The sequence below is a fragment of the Pelecanus crispus genome, chromosome 1 (genome assembly GCF_030463565.1).
Source record: "Pelecanus crispus isolate bPelCri1 chromosome 1, bPelCri1.pri, whole genome shotgun sequence".
In the NCBI taxonomy this organism is placed as follows: Eukaryota; Metazoa; Chordata; class Aves; order Pelecaniformes; family Pelecanidae; genus Pelecanus; species Pelecanus crispus.
Genome location: NC_134643.1, coordinates 158,407,770 through 158,433,723, shown reverse-complemented (window position 1 = coordinate 158,433,723; position 25,954 = coordinate 158,407,770). Strand labels below are relative to the sequence as shown.

The following is a 25,954-nucleotide window of genomic DNA, read 5'->3' as shown; positions in this document are numbered from 1 at the left end:
AGAGCTGGCCATTGCACTGTGCCACCTCTTACCAACATGACGTTTAGGCTAGCAGGGCAGGAAACTGGACAATACGGCAGTGACTGTCAAACAACTAAAAGGGTAATGCCATGTGCAGCCAGTACATCTGCAGCTGTATAGAGTCTAGCCGAATTCTTGCTTCTGTTTGAAGCTTGTATGAAATTATTACAAAAACTGTCAGCTTGTAAGCAAGTCAACTGTAAAATGAGTTAAAATTAATCGCAGACACTACTGCCTCCAAAAGCACAGCCTCCTTGCCAATTTCTGTGCTTCTTAGAATGGTATCTTGCATTTTCCTTCAAAATATTTCCCTTTTCTCTTTGTATTTGAGAGAACATAATGATTAAAGGAGGAACTAGCAAACTACCTTGTACACTGGGAAAGAAAAGAGTGGGACAGTGAAAATGACTGATCTCAAAGTGTTATTAAATTAAAAATGTATATTAAAAGACTTTTAATCTTTCCCACTCACAAGTGCTTTGTATGTTACAAATACATAATTAGCAACACAGATGAAAGATTTCACAATCAACTCTTACTGAAAATGCCAGAAAATGGCATCCAAGTCAAAGGTTTACACCAAGAAGGGGTGGGGGTCGGGGGAGTGCAGGGGAGACTACAGTGAACACCAGGTGATTTTAGCACTGTGGACTCTGGAAAGAACTGGGTCATGGTACATAACCAGTTGCGCTCCCAGTACAATAATGTACCCAGAAACATGAACATGATTTCTAGCTCATCCAGATGGAGTAGCGAAAGAGACAATTTCTCATTATTGCCACATACACTGTCAGACTTCTTGCAATAACTTCCTCTCAACAAATAGTTCTGTGAACAATAGTGTTAATGAAGGGCGTTTCCTATGCATTGCGTACCACGTCTTCATTCTCCTTATACTTGCGAAAAACCCCAACTTCAACACCTGGGACCCCGCGACTTCCCCTTTTACCCTCCAGCTTCCTCTATTCCTATCATACCTTGATGTCCCCAGTTCCTTCTTCTGCTACTTAAATATTACCTTGGCAAGTGTTGCTTTTGGAGCAATATATAAAAAAAACTGCAGAGAAAAGTGCAATTTCTAAGTTGTGTCCCATCACACTGATCCTTTAGAAGCTTCAGCAGCATTGGTTTTGGATGGTGCCTGCCACAAGAGCTGTAGGAATTCCAACAGTCATTCAGAATGAAACAGCACATAAATTTACTTTCGAATTATCCTAAATACCATGTACTTCAAAGAGCCTTTTGATATAGGTCATGTTGCAAGGCAGCTAACTAATTTTTTCCTAGGGCCCTACCTCAAACATAATTGAACTGCTCTGGCTGATCACCATTAAAGAACATCAGTGAAGTAAAAACTGCAGACATTTGGGGTACTGTCAGCATATCCAATGTGCTAACAATTCACAATTCTTAAAATCCATGTGTCTCTTACAAATACGGATACTACAGGAACGCTCTCTTAATGCCCCCAAACTACCCCAACACTGCAACCTTAAGCACATTTAGAAGTTCAAAGACATTTATCAAAAGGATTTATGCTTGAATAATTTGCCTCCATTTATAATCCCAGACTATGTTTACCCTGTGTAAAACAGGAAGTGCCCTCACGTTATTTAAACAGTGGCACTTACTGTTGAAACAGACTGATTTAGAAGAGTTACATTCCAGTCTTGAATTACAAACTCAGTTTTGTAGGTATTCCAGAGTGTCACATGATGACAATTCAATCTCAAAGTGGCAAACACTTTAAAACATGTTCTGCTGGAGGTGGACTACTGCCAAAGGGTCTAATCGAAGAAGTTGCTCTTGATTAGGATTACAGATAAGAAGATACTTGTTTGTGATTTGAGTAAACAAAGAATTTCATGAACAGAAGAGAAGCACTGAAGAAACACTGAATACAAACCCAAAGAAGGGTGAAACTGAAACTTCATTTAGTGAGAAACCTGGCAGCAGCAGGAGATAGTATTTATAGATATGGGGAGGTTTGATGGAGAGTGAGCAATTTAAACTTGATTTAGGCTCCAAAACAGTCAAGAGAAGTTTTGGTGGGGATGGAGAAGCAAAGGGGAGAAAACTACTTACACAGCAGACCGTGTAACCTGAATGCTACTAGAGCTGGGAGGAAAGGAGAAGAAAAAAAAAATTGATATACTGTCCTAAGGCCTTGGACAGAGATATGTATCCACTCCTTCTCCCTTCCCTACTCCCCAAAACCAACAGTATTGTAGTATCTGGTATTTTTATCATGCAGTGCTATGTAATTTAATCTCTGAGCAATTTTCCCCCACCAGTTTGTTATGAAACACATACAAGATTAAAAGTATGACCAAGATGCAATCCTGCAGAAAAAGGTGCGGCTTGATGCAGGGTATGCTCTCTAGAGAAAGGAGATTGTGACACACTTTAATGGATGCACGAGTTTATTGAAAATGAAGCCTTGAAACCACTTTATGCCCTCATTAGCATTCCCTACGAGCAGCAAACAGAAGTAAAAATTTTTCAAAATACTGTGAGGTGACCTGATTGATTCATACATTAAACTGGCCTGCTTGTAGTCAGCAGTACCACTCCCCGCCCCCCCCCGGCCCCCAACTGATTCAGCTTGTATTTCAGGCAGGAAAGTAAGCTTCATTTGACCCTGCAGTGAGTTCAAAGCTGGCTGTATGCTGTATGTCTCTGCAACAGGGTAGAAACTTCTTCAAAGCAACACATAAACATATGTTCTCTAACTTGGAAGCAGCAAACCCAAGAGGCAGGGTGGCTCAGGGACCCATTTTGAATGTAGACAGAGTGCCGAGAGCCGTAACATCACATGAAGAGCGCCCACTGCCAGGTCTGGCCACAGGCTACTTCCAGACTCAACAGGAGCTGCAGCCTTGCACCACAGCAACATACCATAAAGAGCCTGAGACTGGGTGCTGCTGCCTCACATAGTAACAAAATAGTGTCATCAGCACACTGCCTCCATGAGGGAGCACCTCCTGGTTCCTGTTGACTTTTTTGCAGAACACCACCTCTAATATGGAAAAGGAAAATACAGTATGGCACACCACACTCAAGAGAGGAGCAAACCTTGCTCGACACCACTGACAAGTAGCCACAGTCCACCCAACACCACCACTACCTATTAAAATGGATTACTATGAGAGATTAAAAATTGCATCAAGGTAATGGGTCCTAGTGTTTTCTGCATTAAAATGAAATTCAGAAAAAAAACCAACATCACAAAACAGCACAGAAAAGCATTATCTAGAACTTTGCTGACTCAGGCTTTCCACTCTTAGCATCAGAGATAGAGCCACAACAGAAAGCCAACAAAATTTGGTCTTCAGCATCATAGATACAATATAGCCACACATTTCCAATTTCTCTCTTTAATCCAAACCTTTAGACAGTTTCTTTACCCATTCCTGGGATCTGATGAAGATAGCTATCTACAGCAAAGTAAACTAGCTCCAACATAAATGAGAAAAGCAGGAAACAGTTAGTAAAGGAAAATTCTCAGATGACTCCAAGATGATGCCTGTATGTTTTAATTTTACACAAAAGCATTTAAATAGATCTCATGATTGAAGGGCTAGCTGCACTCCTGTAGTTTTTCAAGGTGTCTCCAAATGCAACCACAGGTGACAACAGCAAACCTTCACCAGACAAGATAGGACCATGTTTTCCTCTTAGATTAGGATGTACATTGCTGATCCATAAGCAGGAATAGCCATTATCTCAGCCTTTCCGACTAGACTTGATATACGGGGCTTTGCCCTTCAGGACCAGCAAAACATAAGAGGCTGACCCTCTAAATCTTCAAAATGGAGCATCATTTACCTTAACCTTAGAAACATCAGACTGCATAAGAGAATTTTAAAGTTACATAAAGTCATGACTGATTTAGGGCAATGATTACCAACTTGCAAGCAATGTGCTGCCCACACCACTTTCCAGCAAAGCTGATGGATAAGGAAATTCAAATTTATCATGTGAGCAATCAGAGAGGAAGGTCAGATGCTGCCCGCTGCGTGCTCTGTGCTCTATTCACATGGCAGAAAAGGTTGGGGAACCATCACTGAGTCCCAGCAGTCCCACCCCTAGACAGAGACCTTCTGCTTTAACCACACTTGACAAATGATACCTTCCTCCTTACCTCCCTCTTCCTCTTCAGAAGGGCTTTTAAGGCTCTTAAATGCCCAAAGCTCAGTCACTGTTCTCTTAATGACCCCTGAAGGGTTTATCTTAGGGATGTCATATCTACTTATTGTTTCCTTTCCTGCGTGCTTTTGCAAACAGCCCATTTAACTTTGTTCCACATGGTCAGAATACATCTTGTAAAGCTCTCAAGAAAGTTGCATGGCAAAATTCATAAATTACTGCAAAGCAGCCACGTTTCCCACACCAGAGCTACAAATGCTTCATTTATCAAACAAAATTTCAGCATTGCTAATGCATTTGTAGACTCATGAATCGCTTACTGGAAAACTGTGTTACTACATATGGAAGACAGCAGCAGCTACTAAACCGCATACATTATTCTTTAGCTACATAGATTTGGCGGGGGGCGGGGGGGGGGGGGGGGGAATGGAATAAAAGGAGCAGGGGGGAGCCCTCCAAAGAAGATGTTTCCAAGCTTTTTTAAACCTAAGAGACAAGACATAAGACAACACTTGAAGGAGCAGCTGGGGACACTGAATAAATACAGACATTTAAATGTGACTAATTACATACACATGCTGGAATTCTCAAAGGAAGATCAGGGAGCCAGGCTCCCAGCTCACGCTGACTTTCAGCAGGAGTTCAGTGGCCTGTTCCTTCAGGCATGCTGGAAGTCAGATGTCATCTTGCTAAATACAGAACACTGCTTCTAAATGTTGCCTCTGGTAGCGTAACCACAGCGAAGTCTACGGCTTTCTACAAAGCTATCTACAGGAGCCCTCATCTTTATTAAATAAATACAAATGCATGTATCTGCTGATCCTAGCCTATGTTGCCCTGCGAGATAAGAGAATGTTGTCTGAACTGGCCCAGAGGCCTTAAAGCTTCCAGGGAACCCCCTTTTTGTGCCAAACAAATGTGCAGCACAGAATTGCTCTAAAGATGGCGGGGAAAGGTTTACAAAAGGTCTAGGGCTCCTTTACGAGTACATCTGTTGTGAAGCAGGAAGGGTAGCTGTATGTGGAAAGTGGTGGCTCAGAAAAAATTTAGGAAGAAGCACATGTCATTGTTTTTCACATGTATTCATGGAATATGGGTACACACACTTGGTTCATGACTTAGTTCAAACACTTCAACCTGGCATGGCTGCAGAAAGAGCATCCTTCCCTGGTCCCTGCTGCTCATTTTCCTTCCTCTGCATTACAGAAAAAGAATAGTGCAGTTTCTAGGATGCACAGGATTAAGGCCTGATTTGGCTCAAAAAATGAGGGGAAAAAAATAAAAATACACCATCACTCAAGCAGCTGCCAGGAGCCATGTGTCAGCACAAAGGGGTGGGTATGAACATAAGCAGCAGGAAGCATGGGAAAGTCTTGACCACTTCTTTCCATGGCCTTAGTATCTTAAAACGTTCATAAAATTACAGACAGATTTCTGGCAGGGGACAAACCACTTGACAAACAAGAGATGGCCCTCACTTTACAGCCAAAGGAAGGTGAGGCCAGATGTTGGTAGCCACAACAAGCAGCGGCTGATTGCACAGAAGGCCAGGAAGGCTGTGGCTGTGAAGAGCATGGAAGAGGACAACATGAGAACTTTTGTGAGTGAAGGACAGAGAGGGGAGAAGCCAGAACCTACTGAATAACACTTCCTTTTTCCTAGCACTCAAGATGAGTCACTACGTGGCACAACAGTAGTTAGTACAAATGCAGTTACATGAATCATAGAATCATAGAGTTGTTTTGGTTGGAAAAGACCTTCAAGATCATCCAGTCCAACCATTAACCTAACACTACCAAGTCCACCGCTAAACCAATTCAGGGTAGAGTAGCAATTTCATGTTTCCTGGCTTCGTGGATGGATTATTTCTTAATGAGAGTAAAACTAGAATAGAATCATTAAGGTTGGAAAGGACCCCTAAGATCATCAGTCCAACCATCAACCCAACACCACCATGACCACTAAACCATGTCCCAAAGTGCCATGTCTACCCGTTTTTTGAACACTTCCAGGGATGGTGACTCCACCACCTCTCTGGGCAGCCTGTTCCAAGGCTTGACTACCCTTTCTGTGTGAAGAAATTTTTCCTAATATCCAATCTAAACCTCCCCTGGCGCAGCTTGAGCCCATTTCCTCTCGTCCTGTTGCTTGTTACTTGGGAGAAGAGACCAACACCCACCTCACTACAACCTCCTTTCAGGTAGCTGTAGAGAGCGATAAGGTCTTCCCTCAGCCTCCTCTTCTCCAGGCTAAACAACCCCAGTTCCCTCAGCCGCTCCTCATAAGGCCTGTGCTCCAGACCCTTCACCAGCTTTGTTGCCCTTCTCTGGACACGCTCCAGCACCTCAATGTCCTTCTTGTATTGAGGGGCCCAAACCTGGACACAGTATTCCAGGTGCGGCCTCACCAGTGCCGAGTACAGGGGGACAATCACCTCCCTGCTCCTGCTGGCCACACCATTCCTGATACAGGCCAGGATGCTGTTGGCCTTCTTGGCCACCTGGGCACACTGCTGGCTCATGTTCAGCTGGCTGTCAACCAACACCCCCAGGTCCTTTTCGGCCAGGCAGCTTTCCAGCCACTCTTCCCTAAGCCTGTAGCGTTGCATGGGGTTGTTGTGACCCAAGTGCAGGACCCAGCACTTGGCCTCGTTGAACCTCATACAGTTGGCCTCGGCCCATCAGTCCAGCCTGTCCAGGTCCCTCTGCAGGGCCTTCCTACCCTCGAGCAGATCGACACTCCCACCCAGTTTGGTGTCATCTGCAAATTTGCTGAGGGTGCACTCAATCCCCTCATCCAGATCGTTGATAAAGGTATTAAACAAGATTGGCCCCAAAACTGAGCCCTGAGGAACACCGCTCGTGACTGGTTGCCAACTGGACTTAACTCCATTCACCACTACTCTCTGGGCTCGGCCACCCAACCAGTTTTTTACCCAGTGAAGACTACGCCCATCCAAGCCATGAGCTGCCAGCTTCCTTAGGAGAATGCTGTGGGAGACGGTGTCAAAGGCTTTACTGAAGTCCAGGTAGATGACATCCACAGCCTTTCCCTCATCCACCAGGTGGGTCACCAGGTCATAAAAGGAGATCAGGCTGGTCAAGCAGGACCTGCCTTTCATGAACCCATGCTGGCTGGGCCTGATCCCCTGGGTGACCTGCACATGCCTGTTGAGTGTACTCAAGAAGGTACCAGGCCACAAAGTCCATACGTGTTGTTTTTTATCAGACAAGCACTTGGGCAAAGGTCTGTGCTCAGCAGGCTGGAGGTCTGCTCTCTCTGTATGAGATGAACACACGACACATCAAGAGCCTGCATCCCAGCTCCTGTAAAAGGGATATGAGAGACTTATGGAGACCCAGCTGACAACTGTGCCCAGGCCAGTCACTAGGACCATCAGGTTTCACAGTAGTTCCGCACAGGGACCCCACAAGTAGCAAAGTGTTCCCAGAAGAAGGATGCAAAAGTGAGAGCTGTGGTTCTTACAGAGGATGACAGCAGGAGCCACTGGAGGACACAAGAAGTCCGAGTGTGGTGCCTGCATCTGTACTGTCAATGTAACTTTTAAATCCACTAATGCTTCTCCTTATAATCTCTTTTACAGAGATTCAGTCCAGGAGACTGTGCTTTAACAGCTGGCAGAGACTAGGGCCTCTGAAGGGCTCTGATGAAGCACAACAGCTTAGTGGTTTTGGGCTAAATGAAAGTATTGAATGCTTCCTAAGGAGAAGCTATTAGGTAACAGTTTTTAAACTGATTTTTTTGCTTCTTCTGCAGAGGCTAAGGAAGCTCACATGCCTTTTGCATTTTGAAATAATCTACTACTAAATGTTCACGAGCTCAGGACTTAACAATTTTAATTTGCCCTTCCATTCAGATGAATTTTCCCAACCACCCGTCCAGCTGACTGTTCACAGTGCGCTCCAAGGGACTGCATGCTGGCTCAGCAAGGCCCCAGCTGCTTTCGAGGCTTTCTGGAATGCAGAGGTGGCAACAATATGCCCAGGTTCAGAAGGCACACTGGTGAAGACCTATAAGTAAGCTCATAAGAAAACTGATCTTTCTTTATTTTCTAGATAGGTAAAAAAGTTTTGTAATTAGGCCTAATCATCATTCAGCCTGCACACGTGTCTTTGAAAACAAGCACTATTCTGGGGCTTAAAAAAGCTTGCGTCTCTAAGGTATTTTTAAACAGCTGCCCACTGGAAGCAGCTTTTGTTCTCCTTGCAAACCTGAACTGTTTAACCAGTTATATCTGCGAGGCATTTGCAGGGTAGCGTTTATCTTTGCAGCTAAGAGCTCCATTTAAAAAAAAAAAAAATTAAAATATTTTAAACTTAAAAAAAAAGGAAGTCAAGGAAGTTTACAAGACAAACGTTAGATTCATCAGAACGGTCTGTTTTTAAGATTGAATGATTCTAGGTTCTTGCTCATGGTTTTAGATCCTCGTCTTAGTTGCTCACTGCAACAAATTTATGAACTGTCCACAAGAAAAGCAGTTATCGTCGCAAAACTCAATGGGAAGCTGCACTCCCCTACTACACCCAGTCTCTGCTTTTCACTCATGAACCACCTATAACAAAGGTTCTGCATCCCCTACCTTTGCTGCTCTTCCCACTGGCAAATTTTGGTTACACAGACATTCAGTCGAGCATTGCTTAATTACCGCACTCTTTTCTTACACGCCTAAGCACTATAACCAAACTATCTACGAACAAACCCGAACGAGATTTCAGATCACGTGGAAAAATGTTCAGAGCTGCAATTTGCTGTATACCTTCCTAAAGCAAACAGTGTAGCATGAAGAAAATGCTGTACTACATTATAAAGTGCTTTTTTTTTTTTTCCCCCTGATGTAATCATTCCCCTTTCTTTTTCTTCATCATTCCTTTTCTCTTTCTCACTCATAAGACACATTGCCATGAAAACCTGCACCAATGGAACTACATACTCTAGAAATATTTTTATTTCCCAATTCCCTTATCTAAACTGCTAAGCTTACTTACCACTCAAACAACAAATAGCTGTGGAAACCAGCCAGAGTGCCCAGGTCAGCTACAGAGGAGAAGACAACAATGGGAAAAGATGGCTTCAGCAAACAAAAGCTTGCTTGGGCTCTGATTTTCAAGTTTTGTTTCTAAGAGCCAAGGGCTGGATTTAAATCAAGATGAACTCTGAACATTATGATTCAGTGGTTAAAACCTCAGGATTTTTCTACACATTTCAGCTAATACGTTGTATTTACTGAACAATACCTTGCAAATCACAGTTACAGAATGCTTCACAAGCCAATCTAAGTATTTTCTCTGCACTGTTAGACAGTGAATGAAATAGTCTTCAAATCAAGGCCATATAGGCAAAAATTTGAATAAAGATTTAAAACCTGTCTGGGCAAATGAATAGAAAGGTAGAAAAACATGCTGCACGCTACTATGCTGTTAAAGCTGTCAATGACTTGCTGCTTTTCATGAAGCAAGAAGCTGCACGTATTACACGTTAAGAAGGACCTTTTCATATACCTATATCTAGCATTTCAGGAATTTCACTGAAATATCCATTGGTATTATAATGTTACCAGGTCTCATTTAACTGAAGACAGAACCTTTAAAAGAAAGCTGGCTGTGGCATGGCACAGTCTCTCAGAACAAAACAAAGTGAGGCAAACACTTCTGAAGGTCTTTCAGTATACCACCTAACTATTCAGAACAGACTAGGGTGAGAGTGGAAGGATGTTCCAGTTAATCTATGTTTGCAGAGTTCCAGGCATCACAGGGTCTTAACCCACAATTAGGGTTCAAAGAATATGGACAGAAGCCTTTGTGGCTGTATTACACCACTACAGAGTGCACTACACTTCCAGAAAAGCCAAAGCAAAAAAAAAAAAAAAAAAAAAATCTGGTCCTCAGGACAGCTGTGCTCCTTTTCCCTCTCTAAGCACAGTATCCTCCAGGCCTGCTCTGAGGACAGTGGAACCTTAGTGGTAAGCCCGCTATCCTGTGTGTCCCACACATATATACCCTCTCACACAGCAGAGATACAGTGGGGTAGAAAGACAAGAAACTGCCTTTTCCCATCTTCTGTTTCCCCCTCTCCTGCAAAGCCCTAGGACCTACAGCAATACAACACACTTCAACAAAAGATGCCAGCCTAGGACTTGGCAGATGCAGGTTTAAACCCTGGTTTCTCAGAATGTGTGCGATCATCGTCACTCGGTCACATTCAAATGGCACAATGGAAAAATGACACAATGAAAGTCCGCAGGTAGTAAAGGAAGGCTGGGCCTTCCAGGTGGTGCACAGCTATACTAACATAGGAACTGTTGTTCTGGAAGAGGTACAGCTGTGTTCCAGTGGCATTGTGCCTTGGTTAGTAAGTTCACTGGAGCTCACAGCCTACACAGCAACTTCCACCAGACTACGTCTGTTATTCACCCTGCCTCATCACAGCAGACTCTGGAGAGAAAGATTTCAAACGTACTTACTCGCAGAGCTCTGGTAGGGCCTGGATGGCTAGAGGGTACATGCAGAGGCATGCAATATCACATACACCAGCACATCCTCATATCAACAGTGTGTCTAGAAGGATGCAGGTCAACCACATGGCTCACCTGCATTTTGTTAACAGGTCCTAGATGTAAAGACTACCATGACAGCTTATTAACAAAGCCTTAGCAAAGGCAGTAACAAAATGATGTCAAATACTGGTCTGAAAATAGGGCTGGTCAGAACTTTCCTAGCAGAGTATTTTTTTCTATTGACACAATTGCCAAATAGGTAGAAGTGTATGATGCCAACACTCCAGTTTTCTGCCAGAGAATACAAAGCAGACTCGTGACAGAAGCCAACCAGCTCTGCCACTGCTCCTGAAATAGCCACCTGAAAGGCTCTGGTGTGGTCAGAGAACAATGGCCTTCCAGACTCCTCCTCAGAGGAAGGCAAAATCTTGAATTCTATCCGAGTCCTGTGGCTTCCAGGTTTCAGTTTGTTTGAATGAGATTGAATGGCTGATTCTGAGACTGCTTAAATAACCGATTGCAGGCTTTTGTTTGTTAAGTCAGCTCTGTAACACTCTTGTCACCACACAAGTTGTGCTACAAATTTGCTTAGCTGGTAAGGTCCTTAATGCAAATCAGAAGGACATTAATATTATCCTTTGATGTCTTTTTAGTATTTATGCCACGATTAAATTGGATAAGTGATTTATTAACATTTAAAACTATCAGGAAGAAAATTATGTAAATTATGTGGAGAGAAGAAGAGAAAATGAAAAAATCTCACATCCTCTAAATTCATAACAATATCCCTGTTTAAGAACATTCAATGTCCAATCAATGTTTTGATTCCTCCAACTATTTTTAAATGAAGCATTGCACACTATCTATAATCAGTGCGTTTCTCATAACTCTGCAGTTACATTTCAAATCCTACCGTGTTGCAAGCTTATGGCAGACGACACCAGTGTCTGTTATGACTTCACTCAGTCTCAGCTCGAGGTGGACCTTCCCCTGAAACACATCAAAAACACCATAGGAAAAGTCAGTTTTATGCGTAGCACACCATTCCAACTTAAAGCAAGTCAGTTAATGCAAATAATTCCAGGAGAAGTTTAAAGATTAAGTAATAGCTGTATAGTTAAGGTATTTCAACCTTAGTTGATTAGTAGCCATTTCACTAAATTTCAGTGCATAATTCCCACCACTATCTTTGTATGTTTTACAAACTGAGGGATACGGACTGTCTGTGGTCTGACACAAAAATAATGTGTTGGAGCTTTATCTATATTTAGCATTTTAAATATTAAGCAAAGATCTGCAACACAATCATTGAAAAGATACTACAGCAGTGTGTTATAAATGAACACCTACATGTTTTAAACATTAGAAGAATAAAAATTATGAAATAATATAAACTGTGAGACAAGTATCAGTAAAACTACATTGGGCAAATAAAAAAAAAGTTTAACCATGTTGCTAGTATTCATAGCATCTACTATTACTGAGTCTTCAACTCCTTACCATCACATTAACTTTATTATGACTTGGGCCAAGATGTTATGCTCAAATATGCTTAGAAAGTAAAGGCAATCATGAATACAAACTGCATTCCTCATACTAACTCTATTTCATTTCAAAACATGAGCATCCACTCCCACTGGCAAAGACTCAGCACCACTCTTACAGTGTATATATAATAGATGCAAAATACATTTTGTTATTGACCTATTCTGACATGCCAGCACTGCCCAATCATCTTCTGCAAATCATCGTGGCCAAAATTGAGTCATTCACCTTCATAACCACCTCCCCTCTACCCTTTTTACCAAAGGACCCTAAAATCCACCCTGCTAGTTAGTCAGAGCTCTAACGTGGGTGTCGTCTTTGACTCAGATCCACCCCAATTCATACAAAAGTCTGTTGCCACCCCTTTCATAAGATCTTCCAGATTTGTCCTTTCCTCTTTTAGCACGTGGGCAAAACTCTTGCCAGAGACTTTCCTGTCTCTTCTGACTAGTTACAGCAACCTCCTGCTCTATGAGGATGTCCATCCTGCGTAACAGAGGAGAGTGAAGACCAAACCCTGGCCTTAAATTGCACCTACACTGTTAAGATCGACTTCCTCTACAGCAGATTTGTCAGGACAAAAGCTGGTGAAAGCAGTCCAAAGCAGAGCAGGGAATGCAGTAACAATTAAGCAGCATGGACACGCAAAAGTTCAATTCAAGGTCATTCCCTGGTCCTCTTACACTTACCAGTATAAGCACTGAAGTCAGTGCCTGAATACTTGTCCTGAAGGAGCCTAGAAGAGATTCTGTTTCTTACTGCTACAGTCATTCTCCCCCCTTCTTTGTATACCCCTTTCTCAGTACCATTCTTTCTGCACTATCTTGAATGCACGCTTCACGCTTTCCTGCATTTCATGCTTTCACTCCTTAAACCTCTATCACCTACTTATATCTTCAGTCTTCTGACTCAGTAGCAGTTTTTTCTGTCCAAGAGCTGGAACATAGGCCTTTCAAGTACATGTGGCAGATGATACTGGTGTTCATCCAGAAAACAAGAAAGACCACCTCTCCAAGCTGTATAAAGGCCCATGTTGCAGAGGAATCACAGCAGCTCACTGGCATTTTGAACAGGGAAGGACCCAAAGACATGTGGGAGTTTAAAAAGATGGCTCCTGCCAGGTGTGTTTTGCATTATTTTAAACAAAGTAATAAAACAAACAAGAATGCAAAAAACAAAAGTTGCATTTGGCTGCCAGACTCCCAATTCTTCATGTCTGTTTCAGCAATACAGGTATCCCCCTTCACCCTGTCAGTGTATGCAAATGCCAAAATCTGTCATTTTCTTCCAAACTGAAGTGTGTCCTCATGAATAAGAGAAGGATTTCTCTGCACAAATGCATAAAGCCACTTATAGACCCACCTCTTTAAGACTCAGTACCACTGCAGTGCTCATCGTACCCATGCACAACAAGGGCTAGGCACACAACTAGCTAAGAATTCTGGTTAAGCAGGACTGTTTTCTGGCTTTAGTTTTACTATGTCTTCCCCTACTCTTCACTGTTCTCTCTTCCACTGGTCACATATTTTATCACAGGAGCTAAACCACTAGCCTCTGGAGAACAAATTTTTATTATGAACCTGTAAAAAACACTCCTGCTATCTTTGTTATTATCCTGCATATTACCTTTACTAGGGAAATCACCACTAATACAAGTTTTGAAGAAATTAAGAGACAGAAACGGAGATTTAGAAACTCTAGAGAAAATATCACTTTGTAGAAAAATACCAGGTAAGTAAGATAAAGTTTTTATAGAAGTACTTCTGCCAATCTTAAACAAAGACAAGACTGACCACCCTCAGGAAAGAAAGAATGCTTCAATGCACTTAGGTGAGCCTGAATGCAAACTTACTAACAGTGCCCAGCTGCTTGATCTCACACAGATTGAGTAAAATGGAAGCTCCCTAATTTAGAAATTAAGCTGCAAAAAAACTTTTTAAGTCAGCAGTACTTCACACATTTTCCCAGCTACATTAAGCACAAAAATGCAGTCCTGCCTCTTTTGGGCTGAGAGCCATTTTTTCTTGTAGCTCTCATTTTTCTCGTGAAGACTTTGAAAATGGTCAGCTGCTCAAAAAGTGACTCAAAGCTTTGGACAGCAAAACAGAGGTCATGGGATCACCGGGACCGGCAACCCTACAACTATTCCCAGAACACCTCCTTACTTCCAGTTAAAAACTCAACAAATACAATAATACTTGCAGGCTTAATTCACAGAAAATATAATTCCTACATAAACAGAATGCTTTTTCCCAAATCAATTATACTGTAAGGCAAAACATAAGGATTCATCTGAATAAATTTAGTCCTGAGCCATGGCATTAGTTGGGTTTACAAAATACCGGATAATCCATTTTTAAAAGGGAAGACAGAAAACTATGCAATAAATCAGTATCATAAAATCAACAGTTAATCTAGCCAACAAAAGGTCAACATATACTGGATAAAGTGTACCATAGAAACAGGGAGTTGCCAATATGTTTACTTACTGACAGTTTATAAGAAAGAAATGAATTTTTTTATTATTTAAACTACTGTGATAATAACAAGAGCCTCCAATTGCACTAGGTGCACAGTTACTGACAGCACTTACAAAAAGAAAAGATCAGATAATGCAGCAGGGTAAAAAAAAAAAATGTTGTCCCTGTCTTACAGCCAAAACACCATGGCTTGGTCCTGCTCAGACAAAAATCCCTGTGAGCCTAGGATGAGTCCCAGGCCATAAAGCTTTTTTGCCTTCAGCACAACAAAAAAAACTCAGAGAAGCAGCTGGAGGTTTGACAATTTTGAAGTAGAATGCATTAATTACTAAAAACATTTCCATAAAAAAAAAAAAATATTTCAGGATGTTCCTAGAAGCAGCTATGCTCATTAGCATACCCTTCACATTTGGAAGGGTAAGACTTTTTCAAGGAACAAGCTGAAGGAGTGCCAACTCAACTGCTGAACACTTGCTTTTTCATAAACTCCGGCTGATATGGACGGGTGGGTTCATAGGTCGTACGTCCTTCCTAATCACATCTAACATTGCATAATGGGGCCAGCCAGCTTCCATTTTTCAGTTCTTGACTACAGAAGCCATCAGTAGATTCAATTTCTTGTAGGGATGTAGACAGTATTCAAAAGGAAATTAGTAACAAACAAAACTTTTAGAGGGCCTTACTGAGGAAAAAAATTATACTATGCTTGTTAAATATCCCCTTCACTAAAAAATAAGAGAATCAAGTTCCAGTCTTATTAACATTCTCATAACACTAACAGGTATCAGGGAGAACTGCATGCAGTTATCTGAAAAACAAACTGAAACTGATCATAAGGTTGTAAAGAAAAGAAAAAGCAGACTCAAAGTCCTGTTGTTATAGATACAGGAAAAGCCTGTCTCCAACCACCTCATTTCTCGTTGGAATGCAGCTGTGAGTTACTGTGAATTGAAACACCAGAAAACAGTAGTAAAGTAAATGCTACCTACCTGTATCATGTTTCCATCACTTTCAAATTTGCAATTTAAATTTAATTTAAACACAGTGTGTTGAAGGAGAAAACTCATGATAGGAGATTATCCTGAAGTTATTCTTATAACAAAGTTCTGCCATCCTGGCATGAAGCACTTTTAGCACCTTGAACAAGTGGTGGGCCTCAGAGGCAGTGTTTGCAAAGTTACCAGGACACCACTGGGAGCCATTTCGGAGCGCAGTTATGTGCACACATTTTGGCCTGGAATCTGACACGCACCACATGATCCAGTGACTGTAGATTCAGATGAAACATCTGATTTAACTCAAAACAGATGTGATCTGGTTTTTCAAGGAAAGATTTATGAAAAAAACATCAACACTAGGAACCTCTGTGATCTATATCTGAGGCTCTAGTAAATGCACGAAAGACTGACAGTCTGCCTAAGTTCAAAAGACAGGAGCCAAATCTACCCAAATCTCTTAAATCATATCTTTAAGGAAGTATCAGCCAGATCTCCATCCTTTTTGTTACTGTGAAACAGTTTTTAGAAATCTTTCACTTTTTAAAAGCAAAGGAAAAGAACAAGTCTTCACTATTAATTTTAAGCAAAACCAGAAAATACACAATCCGCTTACTTGAATATTTAATAATCAAGTCAATTATCTTCATATACATATAGGGCTTACTAACTGATATCACAAAAACTCCTAAAAAAGGTATTTGTCCACTATTAAACCTGCTGGACAAGAGGTTTGTGATCACTCACCACTCTACTCCTCACTAGCCTACCCAATTTTGCTAGGGACTTTCCCCTCCAAGGTGGGAGTACCTCTGCATGGAAGTTTTCCAAACATGTATCCCACATGGGGACCCTTATCCCAGCACAGTTCCCAAACCTCATCAGCTCTGCAGCTCAGCTCAACTCTGCTCATTGCTCAGGAGTGTGGAAAGGGGGACTGACACCCACCTTCGTCTCTTTACTCTTTACTCCTGCTGGTACAGAGTGACTGCAGGCAGCCTCACCCCAGCTCCTGGAGACGGAGGAGGGAAGAGATCTAACGGGAACAGGTTGTAGGAGAGGACTAAGCTAAGCAGGTGACATGAACAACAGCCCATGACTAATGCCTCCACCTCATTGTTTTGGAGTCTCAGATTTAGGATTGTGATACCCCTGGTGTGTTAGTTTACTTTCCCTTGCTGCAAGTTGTCTGAAGAAAGAAGCATTAGAAGAACTTGGCGCTGCACACAGACCACTCCAAACTATGGGAAAACCTGTGCTGTTGTTCTCTCTGTCTTTCCAAATTTTATTTCAGGATATAGCAAATGTTATTAGACAGATCCTGTCTACTTTGAAACCCTCTTAGGCAACTTTCCAAGATGTCACTTTCTGGCACTGGTAAAGCTAAAAAGCAAACAATAAAACTGACCCAAACTCTAAGGGCTCACTAAACACTGCCCATAAGGGAGAGGGAGAGGAAAGGCCAAGGGTGCAGCCACTGCTTTAGGTAAATCCAGCCCTGCAGTATTATCAGCAGTCCCACATAAGGTCACAGCCTCACAGCAGGTTTGAGAGCAGGAGAAAGAGTTTGCTGTCTACATTTGCTGCTGTAACTGCTGCTCCTTCCTTTAGCAGAGGGCAGCAGGCAGCTGGGAAAGGTCTAAGGATCATGCTCCAGATCACAGCCTGTGTGCTGGACCACAGTGCGGCACACAGGAATCTGGAACAAAATTCAGCCTATCGCTGAGGAAAGTGCAACAGCTCTAATGAACACTGCATGGATTCATAAATGCTAGGCAAAGCAGAACTGATGTCTGCTTGGTCTCCGTATGTGCAAGTGTGTCAGAATTGCTCAGTAACTGGCAAACGTCTTCAAATGGCACGTTAGCCTTCCTGTTTCTCTAGAGGAAGAATACCTCCATATGGTCAAAATCCTTACCATTAGTCATGTTTTCCTCTCAAATACTTTGATGCAATACAATATGTAGATATTGTAAATGAAAGCCACCTGGCTTTCATTTCCCCAGACAAGTTATGTTTTGGATACAGAATCCAGGTATGTTATTTTGAAATAAGGTAAATTTATTATTCAGCAGTAGGTGCTCCTCACCACATGCCATGTTACAGACTAGCTTTTTAAAAGTAACAGACCAAAACCAGATAGACTGTCTTACCCCTTTGCACTGATAAGTCTGAATACTGCACTCCTACATTCGCATAGAGAAGAAGTCTTGCCACAAGGCAGGATCTGGTCAAAAACTGGTCTTTGCATTTATCACAAAAATTATTTACCATTGTTGACACATGATTCAGTTCTCTGAAATAATTTTGTCGGTAAGCATGTAGCCTTGAGAATCTTCTCACCCTATCAAAAGAGAGATTTCATCTCTTTCCAAAACAACTAGAAGAGAGAAACCTAAAAGCCACTGTTCATAAAACAGAGGGTAACACCCATTTATTTCCTGTGTGGTGGAAAGCTGATACCAAACCTGGAAGCAGCTTCTTCTTTTTACAATTTGCATATACCCATGCTTACAGTAGGTTATACAAAATGCATCAGTAACTCATCTTCACACTAGAAGCATTTAAATACCTACACAAAGATAGTTAATGTCAGTGCTGGACAGTGGGCGTTCAATGCTCTTAACTGTTTAATAGACTAGATAATTCTGTCAGTCACTGGAGTGAAACAGTGGTATATAGTTGCTCCTAAAGACAATTTGCTCAACCTAGTTTATCTGCAAACCCATATTCTTAAGAAAAATAACAATTGGCATCAGAGCCATTCCAGTTCAACACTATTTGCTCTACATACATAAAAAGCAGTGATTTATACCGAACAGGAGGCAGGCAGATATGGGAGAGACCATGGCAACTTCCACAATATTATGAAGGTAGGGAGAAAGAAAAAAAACAGAGTAACACACTTCCAGCTTCCTCTGCAGATCTGGGATAAACTTCTCTTAAGTGTCACACAGGACTGAATGGAGGAGTGCTAATTCAAAAGCTTGTAGTGAAACCTTGGCTCTGCTGAAGTCATGGCAAAAATCCCACCCTGGCAAGGCCAGGATTTCATTCATGAAGCCCAACATTGGGATACAGATTCTGCTTTCAATGGGAAGGCACTGACAAAGGAGGAGAGGTTTTCTGAGCAGTGCAGAGTGCCCTGGATGTATTCTTCTAGCTAATATACAGGAAGCATTTCAGAGCCAGCAGTGATTTCCAGCATGACAAAAGGATTTTATCTCTACCTGTAAGTAATGTTTTCTACTAATGAGGTATAGTCCACCATCTGACACTCCTATCAGTCCATACTCAAGAACAGGCATGTTTAATTAACAATAATCAAAGGTCTGTGTAGGAAAAATGCTAATGTGGTGGAAGGAAAAGGAAGGGCTTTTGGTGTCTGAAGAAAGTATTTTTCTTAACATCAGTAAATCTTTTGCACAAAGCTTTGAGTACAGAAGGTTAAAATGTGAGACAATTTGCTTCCTTAGTGTTGGTTATCTGCCCTTCACATGCATTTTTTTTTTAAAGTTGATAGCCAAATAGATATGTTTCAGGCACATCAAAGTTCTTATGAGGAGGAAGGGGAAATGAGCAATTTTCAAGTTTTTATGTCAGATTTTTTCACACCCAACAATGAGTTTTACATAAGACCTTGAGCATGACTGGCTTTGGAAAAGCACTCTGTCATTTAATACTGAGAACTCAGCTGTAAGAGAACATGACCATTTCACATTTGTCAGTGCTGTGGAGGAAGTAACTTAAAGCACACTTGAAAAGGGGAACTTTTCAAGCAAGAACCCGCACAGGAAAACATGTCAGAATGATCAAACTCTCCTTGCATTTATCCCCTGCTTTGACATATACAGACTAGATGGTCTGGAGCATGCTGCTGTGTTTTGATATTAATCAGAGTGTCTCTGGATCTTTAACCACTTCACTGATTACATGCACACAAAGGGTATTTGGGTTGCAAAACTCAAACTTCACAAAACAGACTTGAACTATGCAGGGCTAGAGCTACTCTGAAAAAAAAGAAGGGGGGGTGGGAACTACTCAAAAACGGGAAGGGCCTTTTAAAGATCGCATGTGCTTCACTGATTACATGCGCACAAAGGGTATTTGGGTTGCAAAGCTCAAAGTTCACAAAACGGACTTGAACTATGCAGGGCTGAAGCTACTGTGAAAAAAAAATGAAGGGGAAAACAACTCAAAAACGGGAAGGGCCTTTTAAAGATTGCATGTGCACTTGGGCTTAAATTCCCCTGCGAACACATGAACCACTGAGAGCATCTGTCATGTACAGCCCCAGGCAAATATCTGAATTAGTTACTATTGGGTCAACTTCAGCATGTGAAGGAAAGGCAAACATTTGTGAATCAAGAGAGACGTACACACAATAGCATGGCAATGTTTGCTTCCGGTTCACAAAAAGCATGAGAAAGAGACTATAAGCAGGTCCTGAAAGACAAATGACTAGTAGAAAAGAGACATATCCCATGGAAAGTGTGCAGCGTCATGTTCTTACTGACTTCAAACAGCTTAGAAAGTTGTCTTCTGTTGCTAGTCCCTCCCCTCCAGCTGAGGCTGCTTGATTGTTCATAGTCTATTTCAATGCAAAAGTTAAACCATTTTCAGTAATCGCTCAATTCCTGGTTTACTTTCCACTGAAATGTTTGAGCACTTGTATTGTCAGACACTGCATATTTAGCTCTGGGCATAGTAACATCCCACTGAGGAGCAGACAGGCTCCATCAGAAGATGGGAACTTAAAATTCCTTCAACTAAATCTGCACAAACCCACCCTGGGTTACAGCTTCATACTTTCACAACAAGTTTTCCAGTCTGGAAAGTTAAGCCATGAATTATGCATTTAACAGCTGCTGTCAAGTTTCATTCTACACTCTGTATAATACATCTTCTTGATAATACTTAACATGTTTTCGTATATTTAAAAAGGAAATATTCAGAAATCATTTGTATGCCAAACACAAACACAATTTTGCTGGAGTTTAATAATTTGTTCTCCACAGAGCAGTTTGAACTTAAACCACTCACAGCACAACAGTTTCATCACCCAGGCTGTATCTAAACAGCATTCAGGGTATACACTGACAGGACCATAGCAGACTATGCAAGATATTATTTTCAAACTAGTGAGAGCAAAACCAGCCAGTTAGATGTGGGGGCATTGATTTACCAACAGAATAAAAGCCTGTCAACCTCAAGGGGCAATTACAGTCCATTTCTGAATGACACAGCGCTGTGTTCTGATGGCTACTGTTACCCACCCACTCAGATGAAGGGAAATTCAGGTGCACCTGATTATGCTGATTATCTCAACAAGCCAGTTTGCTAGACCAAATGATGAACCAAAACCACAAAGGGCATGTGGGTGGGTAATGCCCGATCTGCATCTGTGGGCTGAGCAGCTGCGCAGCACCTGTACTGCTTCACATGGGACTGTGCACCACACCGAACAGCATCAGTGGTGGCGAGATTGCAGGTCTCTTAGCAGCTTTTAGCCTAGATGGACAATTCCCTCATCTTTTTTTTCCAAGATGAGCAATCATGCTGGACTCCGGCACATCTTGCTGTCAAGCAATAAATGGATGTGGCATTAAAGCATGTGACAATAATGCTCATATCTGTGTAGGCTGACGATTAACGTAGTTCTGCTGTCAGTAACATCCTTATCTGCCATAAAGTTTACCAAGTCATAATCTCACCTTGCACTTCTAACAATACAAAACATCTTATGTAAGACAGTAAGAATTAGCAACATTGGAAAACCATAAAACTGAATGCAAAGCCTCAAGCTAAACACCTTGACAACTATGCCTGATGGAGCTATACAACATTAGCACTTACATTTTTATTTTTTTAAATATGTAGGTTTATTTATTTTGTACAGCATCAGAATACTTAAGAGTTATAGCTTATGAATAAAATTTGAGAAAACAGCACAAAATATTAAGAAATCCACTCAAATTCCATTAACACTAGAATTCTATTCGTTTGTTGTATTATTTTGCACTTGCAAAAAAAGAGGGAAATCTCATCATCATCTACTATTCCCTCTCTATGTATGAAGACAGAAAACAGTATCACCATTTGAAAATTTGTACCATTTCTGGAACTCATACAAGTGAAGTCCAAACCATGTCAAGAACAAATTTTAATTCTACTCATTAAACTTCAGATAGATGGCTCAAAATAACATTTCTGATGCAAGAACACCATGGTATTATCCTTAATTTCAGATCAGTCCTTCTGTTCTGAAAAATGAGGCCAAATGTGCCCCAGAACTGAGCATCTGAGAACCACGGCACCCAAGATCACTAATATTTCTATAATCCATTGCTTTTAAACCGGTTTTCAGTTTGACGGGGCTGAATGGTCTGCTTCAAACCTGGATGTTTTCAGGCTTTGCACACAGTAAGGGAAAGTCCAATACAGGCTTATCACGGTCACCCAGTTTCTTTTGTATCATGGCAGCAAAACCATTACCATGGACTTCCAGAGGGCAGGCTTTGGCCTGTTCAGGATGCTGCTTGGGAAAGTCCCATGGGAGACAGTCCTAAAGGACAAAGGGGCCCAGGAAGGCTGGGCATTCTTCAAGAAGGAAGTCTTAAGGGAGCAGGAACGGGCTGTCCCCATGTGCCGTAAGACCAACCGGCGGGGAAGACGACCAGCCTGGCTGAACAGGGAGATTTTGCTGAAACTCAGGATAAAAGGGAGAGTCTACCACCTTTGGAAGAAGGGGCGGGCAACTCAGGAAGACTACATGGATCTTGTTAGGTCATGCAGGGAGAAACTTAGAAAGGCAAAAGCCCAGCTAGAACTCAATCTGGCCATTGTTGTAAGAGATAATAAAAAATGTTTTTACAAGTACATTAACAACAAAAAGAGAGCCAAGGAGAACCTCCATCGTTTGCTGGATGCAGGGGGGAACACTGTCACCAAAGATGAGGAAAAGGCTGAGGTACTTAACGCCTTCTTTGCCTCAGTCTTTAATAGCCAGACCAGTTATCCCCAGGGTATTCAGCCCCCTGAGCTGGAAGACAGGGACAGGGAGCAGAATGGAGCCCCCATAATCCAGGAGGCAGCAGTTAATGACCTGCTATGCCACCTGGACACTCGCAAGTCTATGGGGCCAGATGAGATCCACCCGAGAGTACTGAGGGAGCTGGCAGAGGAGCTTGCCAAGCCACTTTCCATCATCTATCAGCAGTCCTGGTTAACAGGGGAGGTCCCTGATGACAGGAGGCTTGCCACTGTGACACCTAACTACAAGAAGGACCAGAAGGAGGATCCGGGGAACAACAGACCTGTCAGCCTGACCTCGGTGCCGGGGAAGATTATGGAGAGGTTCATCTTGAGTACGCTCAACGGGCATGTGCAGGTCACCCAGGGGATCAGGCCCAGCCAGCATGGGTTCATGAAAGGCAGGTCCTGCTTGACCAGCCTGATCTCCTTTTATGACCTGGTGACCCACCTGGTGGATGAGGGAAAGGCTGTGGATGTCATCTACCTGGACTTCAGTAAAGCCTTTGATACCGTCTCCCACAGCATTCTCCTAAGGAAGCTGGCAGCTCATGGCTTGGATGGGCGTAGTCTTCACTGGGTAAAAAACTGGTTGGGTGGCCGAGCCCAGAGAGTAGTGGTGAATGGAGTTAAGTCCAGTTGGCAACCAGTCACGAGCGGTGTTCCTCAGGGCTCAGTTTTGGGGCCAATCTTGTTTAATACCTTTATCAACGATCTGGATGAGGGGATTGAGTGCACCCTCAGCAAATTTGCAGATGACACCAAACTGGGTGGGAGTGTCGATCTGCTCGAGGGTAGGAAGGCCCTGCAGAGGGACCTGGACAGGCTGGACTGATGGGCCGAGGCCAACTGTATGAGGTTCAACGAGGCCAAGTGCTGGGTCCTGCACTTGGGTCACAACAACCCCATGCAACGCTACAGGCTTAGGGAAGAGTGGCTGGAAAGCTGCCTGGCCAAAAAGGACCTGGGGGTGTTGGTTGACAGCCAGCTGAACATGAGCCAGCAGTGTGCCCAGGTGGCCAAGAAGGCCAACAGCATCCTGGCCTGTATCAGGAATAGTGTGGCCAGCAGGAGCAGGGAGGTGATTGTCCCCTTGTACTCGGCACTGGTGAGGCCGCACCTGGAATACTGTGTCCAGGTTTGGGCCCCTCAATACAAGAAGGACATTGAGGTGCTGGAGCGTGTCCAGAGAAGGGCAACAAGGCTGGTGAAGGGTCTGGAGCACAGGTCTTACGAGGAGCGGCTGAGGGAACTGGGGTTGTTTAGCCTGGAGAAGAGGAGGCTGAGGGAAGACCTTATCGCTCTCTACAGCTACCTGAAAGGAAGTTGTAGTGAGGTGGGTGTTGGTCTCTTCTCCCAAGTAACAAGCAACAGGACGAGAGGAAATGGGCTCAAGCTGTGCCAGGGGAGGTTTAGATTGGATATTGGGAAAAATTTCTTCACGGAAAGGGTAGTCAAGCCTTGGAACAGGCTGCCCAGAGAGGTGGTGGAGTCACCATCCCTGGAAGTGTTCAAAAAACGGGTAGACGTGGCACTTTGGGACATGGTTTAGTGGTCATGGTGGTGTTGGGTTGATGGTTGGACTGATGATCTTAGAGGTCCTTTCCAACCTTAATGATTCTATTCTAGTTTTACTCTCATTAAGAAATAATCCATCCATGAAGCCAGGAAACATGAAATTGCTACTCTACCCTGAATTGGTTTAGTGGTGGACTTGGTAGTGTTAGGTTAATGGTTGGACTGGATGATCTTGAAGGTCTTTTCCAACCTAAACAATTCTATGGCCTAATGAATTAGAAAGAATTAATTAGAAACCCGGTCTCTTTGATACTTGGGGGTTGGGGGCGGGGGGGGGGCGCTGGGGCTGGGGGTTTTTTTGTTGGGTTTTCTTTTTTAATTCCTCATTCTGACTTGTACGACCTCAAGCAAGTCACATTCTTTCTGACAGTTATGCTCACTGTAATTCAAAGTGTGGTAGTGACAGTAGCTTACCTCAATACAGTGCTGTGATGTAGAGCGCTTCATGGTTATTTAGTTATGCAAGATGGAAAATAGTATTAAGGCCACTGGCCGACAAAAACAGAAGTAAGATGCAGGAGTTCCCTGGCACATGGCTCACTGTTTAATCCACTAGATTATGTGGCCAATGGGGACAACTGCTAGAATGATAAAACGGACAGTTGGCACATTACCATTGCTTTTTGACTACTAGTATTTTACGATTCACTGCAAATGTTAGATACTTAAAATTTCTTATTTTCCTTAAATGTGGAGGAGAAACTGAGTAACATTGCATAAATACTTATCATTAACACAAATATTCTTTTTTCTCTTATAAATGAAAAAATAGGTGTTTAAAAAAAGATACAACTGAGATACCACAAATGTGAAAAAAAATACAAACACGGAAATACTCCTGCATTTGGCTACCTTCACTTGCATAAGAATTTGTACAAAATATTTACTGATCTGCTCCCACTTTGCTGGAAAACAAAGCCCTCTTGCAGACTCCTTAACATAAAGGCTGTGGAACGTCTAAGTAAATGGATAAAAACAGAGTGCTGTTCATATTTACACTAGTTGTAATAAACGCATATCATGGAGCCCAGCAACAGCTTTTAACAGTTGGGCTTTTATAAAGATACAAACAGCAGAAGTGATAAACTATGCAGACAATTACAAACCAAGAACATGCTTTCCAGCAAATGTTGTGCTGGTTTATATTGACTTAATATCCTGCTACATCATTTTAATTTCTTGCATTGTTATAATGACTGTTTTCACAAGACCTAATATTGTAATAGAAAATAGCATCTGCATCAAAAGAGGCTAAGTACAAAAAGAAGAGAAGTCTCACTGTGTACCAAAATCTGCAAAGTATCAAACTCTAAGTGGAGCTGAAGTGATACAATTATTAGCATTCCCACAGTTTGGAGCAGGGCCTAGAAATCTGGCAAGAAATGTTTGGGTCCCCCCCCCCCCCCTCCCCGAGATGTACTTGTTGCCTTCCTATGACAACCTGCCTACATAATTATTTAAAACAGTACCTGCAGATACTATTTCAAGCTGGCTCTGCTCCCTGAAGAATCAACAGTTATTTATAGGGTTTTGAAGTTATTCGATAATTGAGATAACCACACCCCTCCTTATATCAGTGACCCTGATAGTTCACATAGTTTTAATTATTTCTGCAGGCAGAATCTGAGCCCCATTGATTT

General features: G+C 42.3%; 1 protein-coding gene across 1 annotated transcript in view; it reads right to left on the bottom strand.

The window, feature by feature from the left end:
- The window catches only part of RASA3 (RAS p21 protein activator 3), a 142,027-nt gene that overhangs the window by 49,893 nt on the left and 66,180 nt on the right, over window positions 1–25,954 (bottom strand). Inside the window, exon 5 of the mRNA XM_075727066.1 lies at window positions 11,598–11,674. Within this exon, the coding sequence (XP_075583181.1) occupies window positions 11,598–11,674 (77 nt within the window). The remainder of the gene's footprint in view (window positions 1–11,597; window positions 11,675–25,954) is intronic.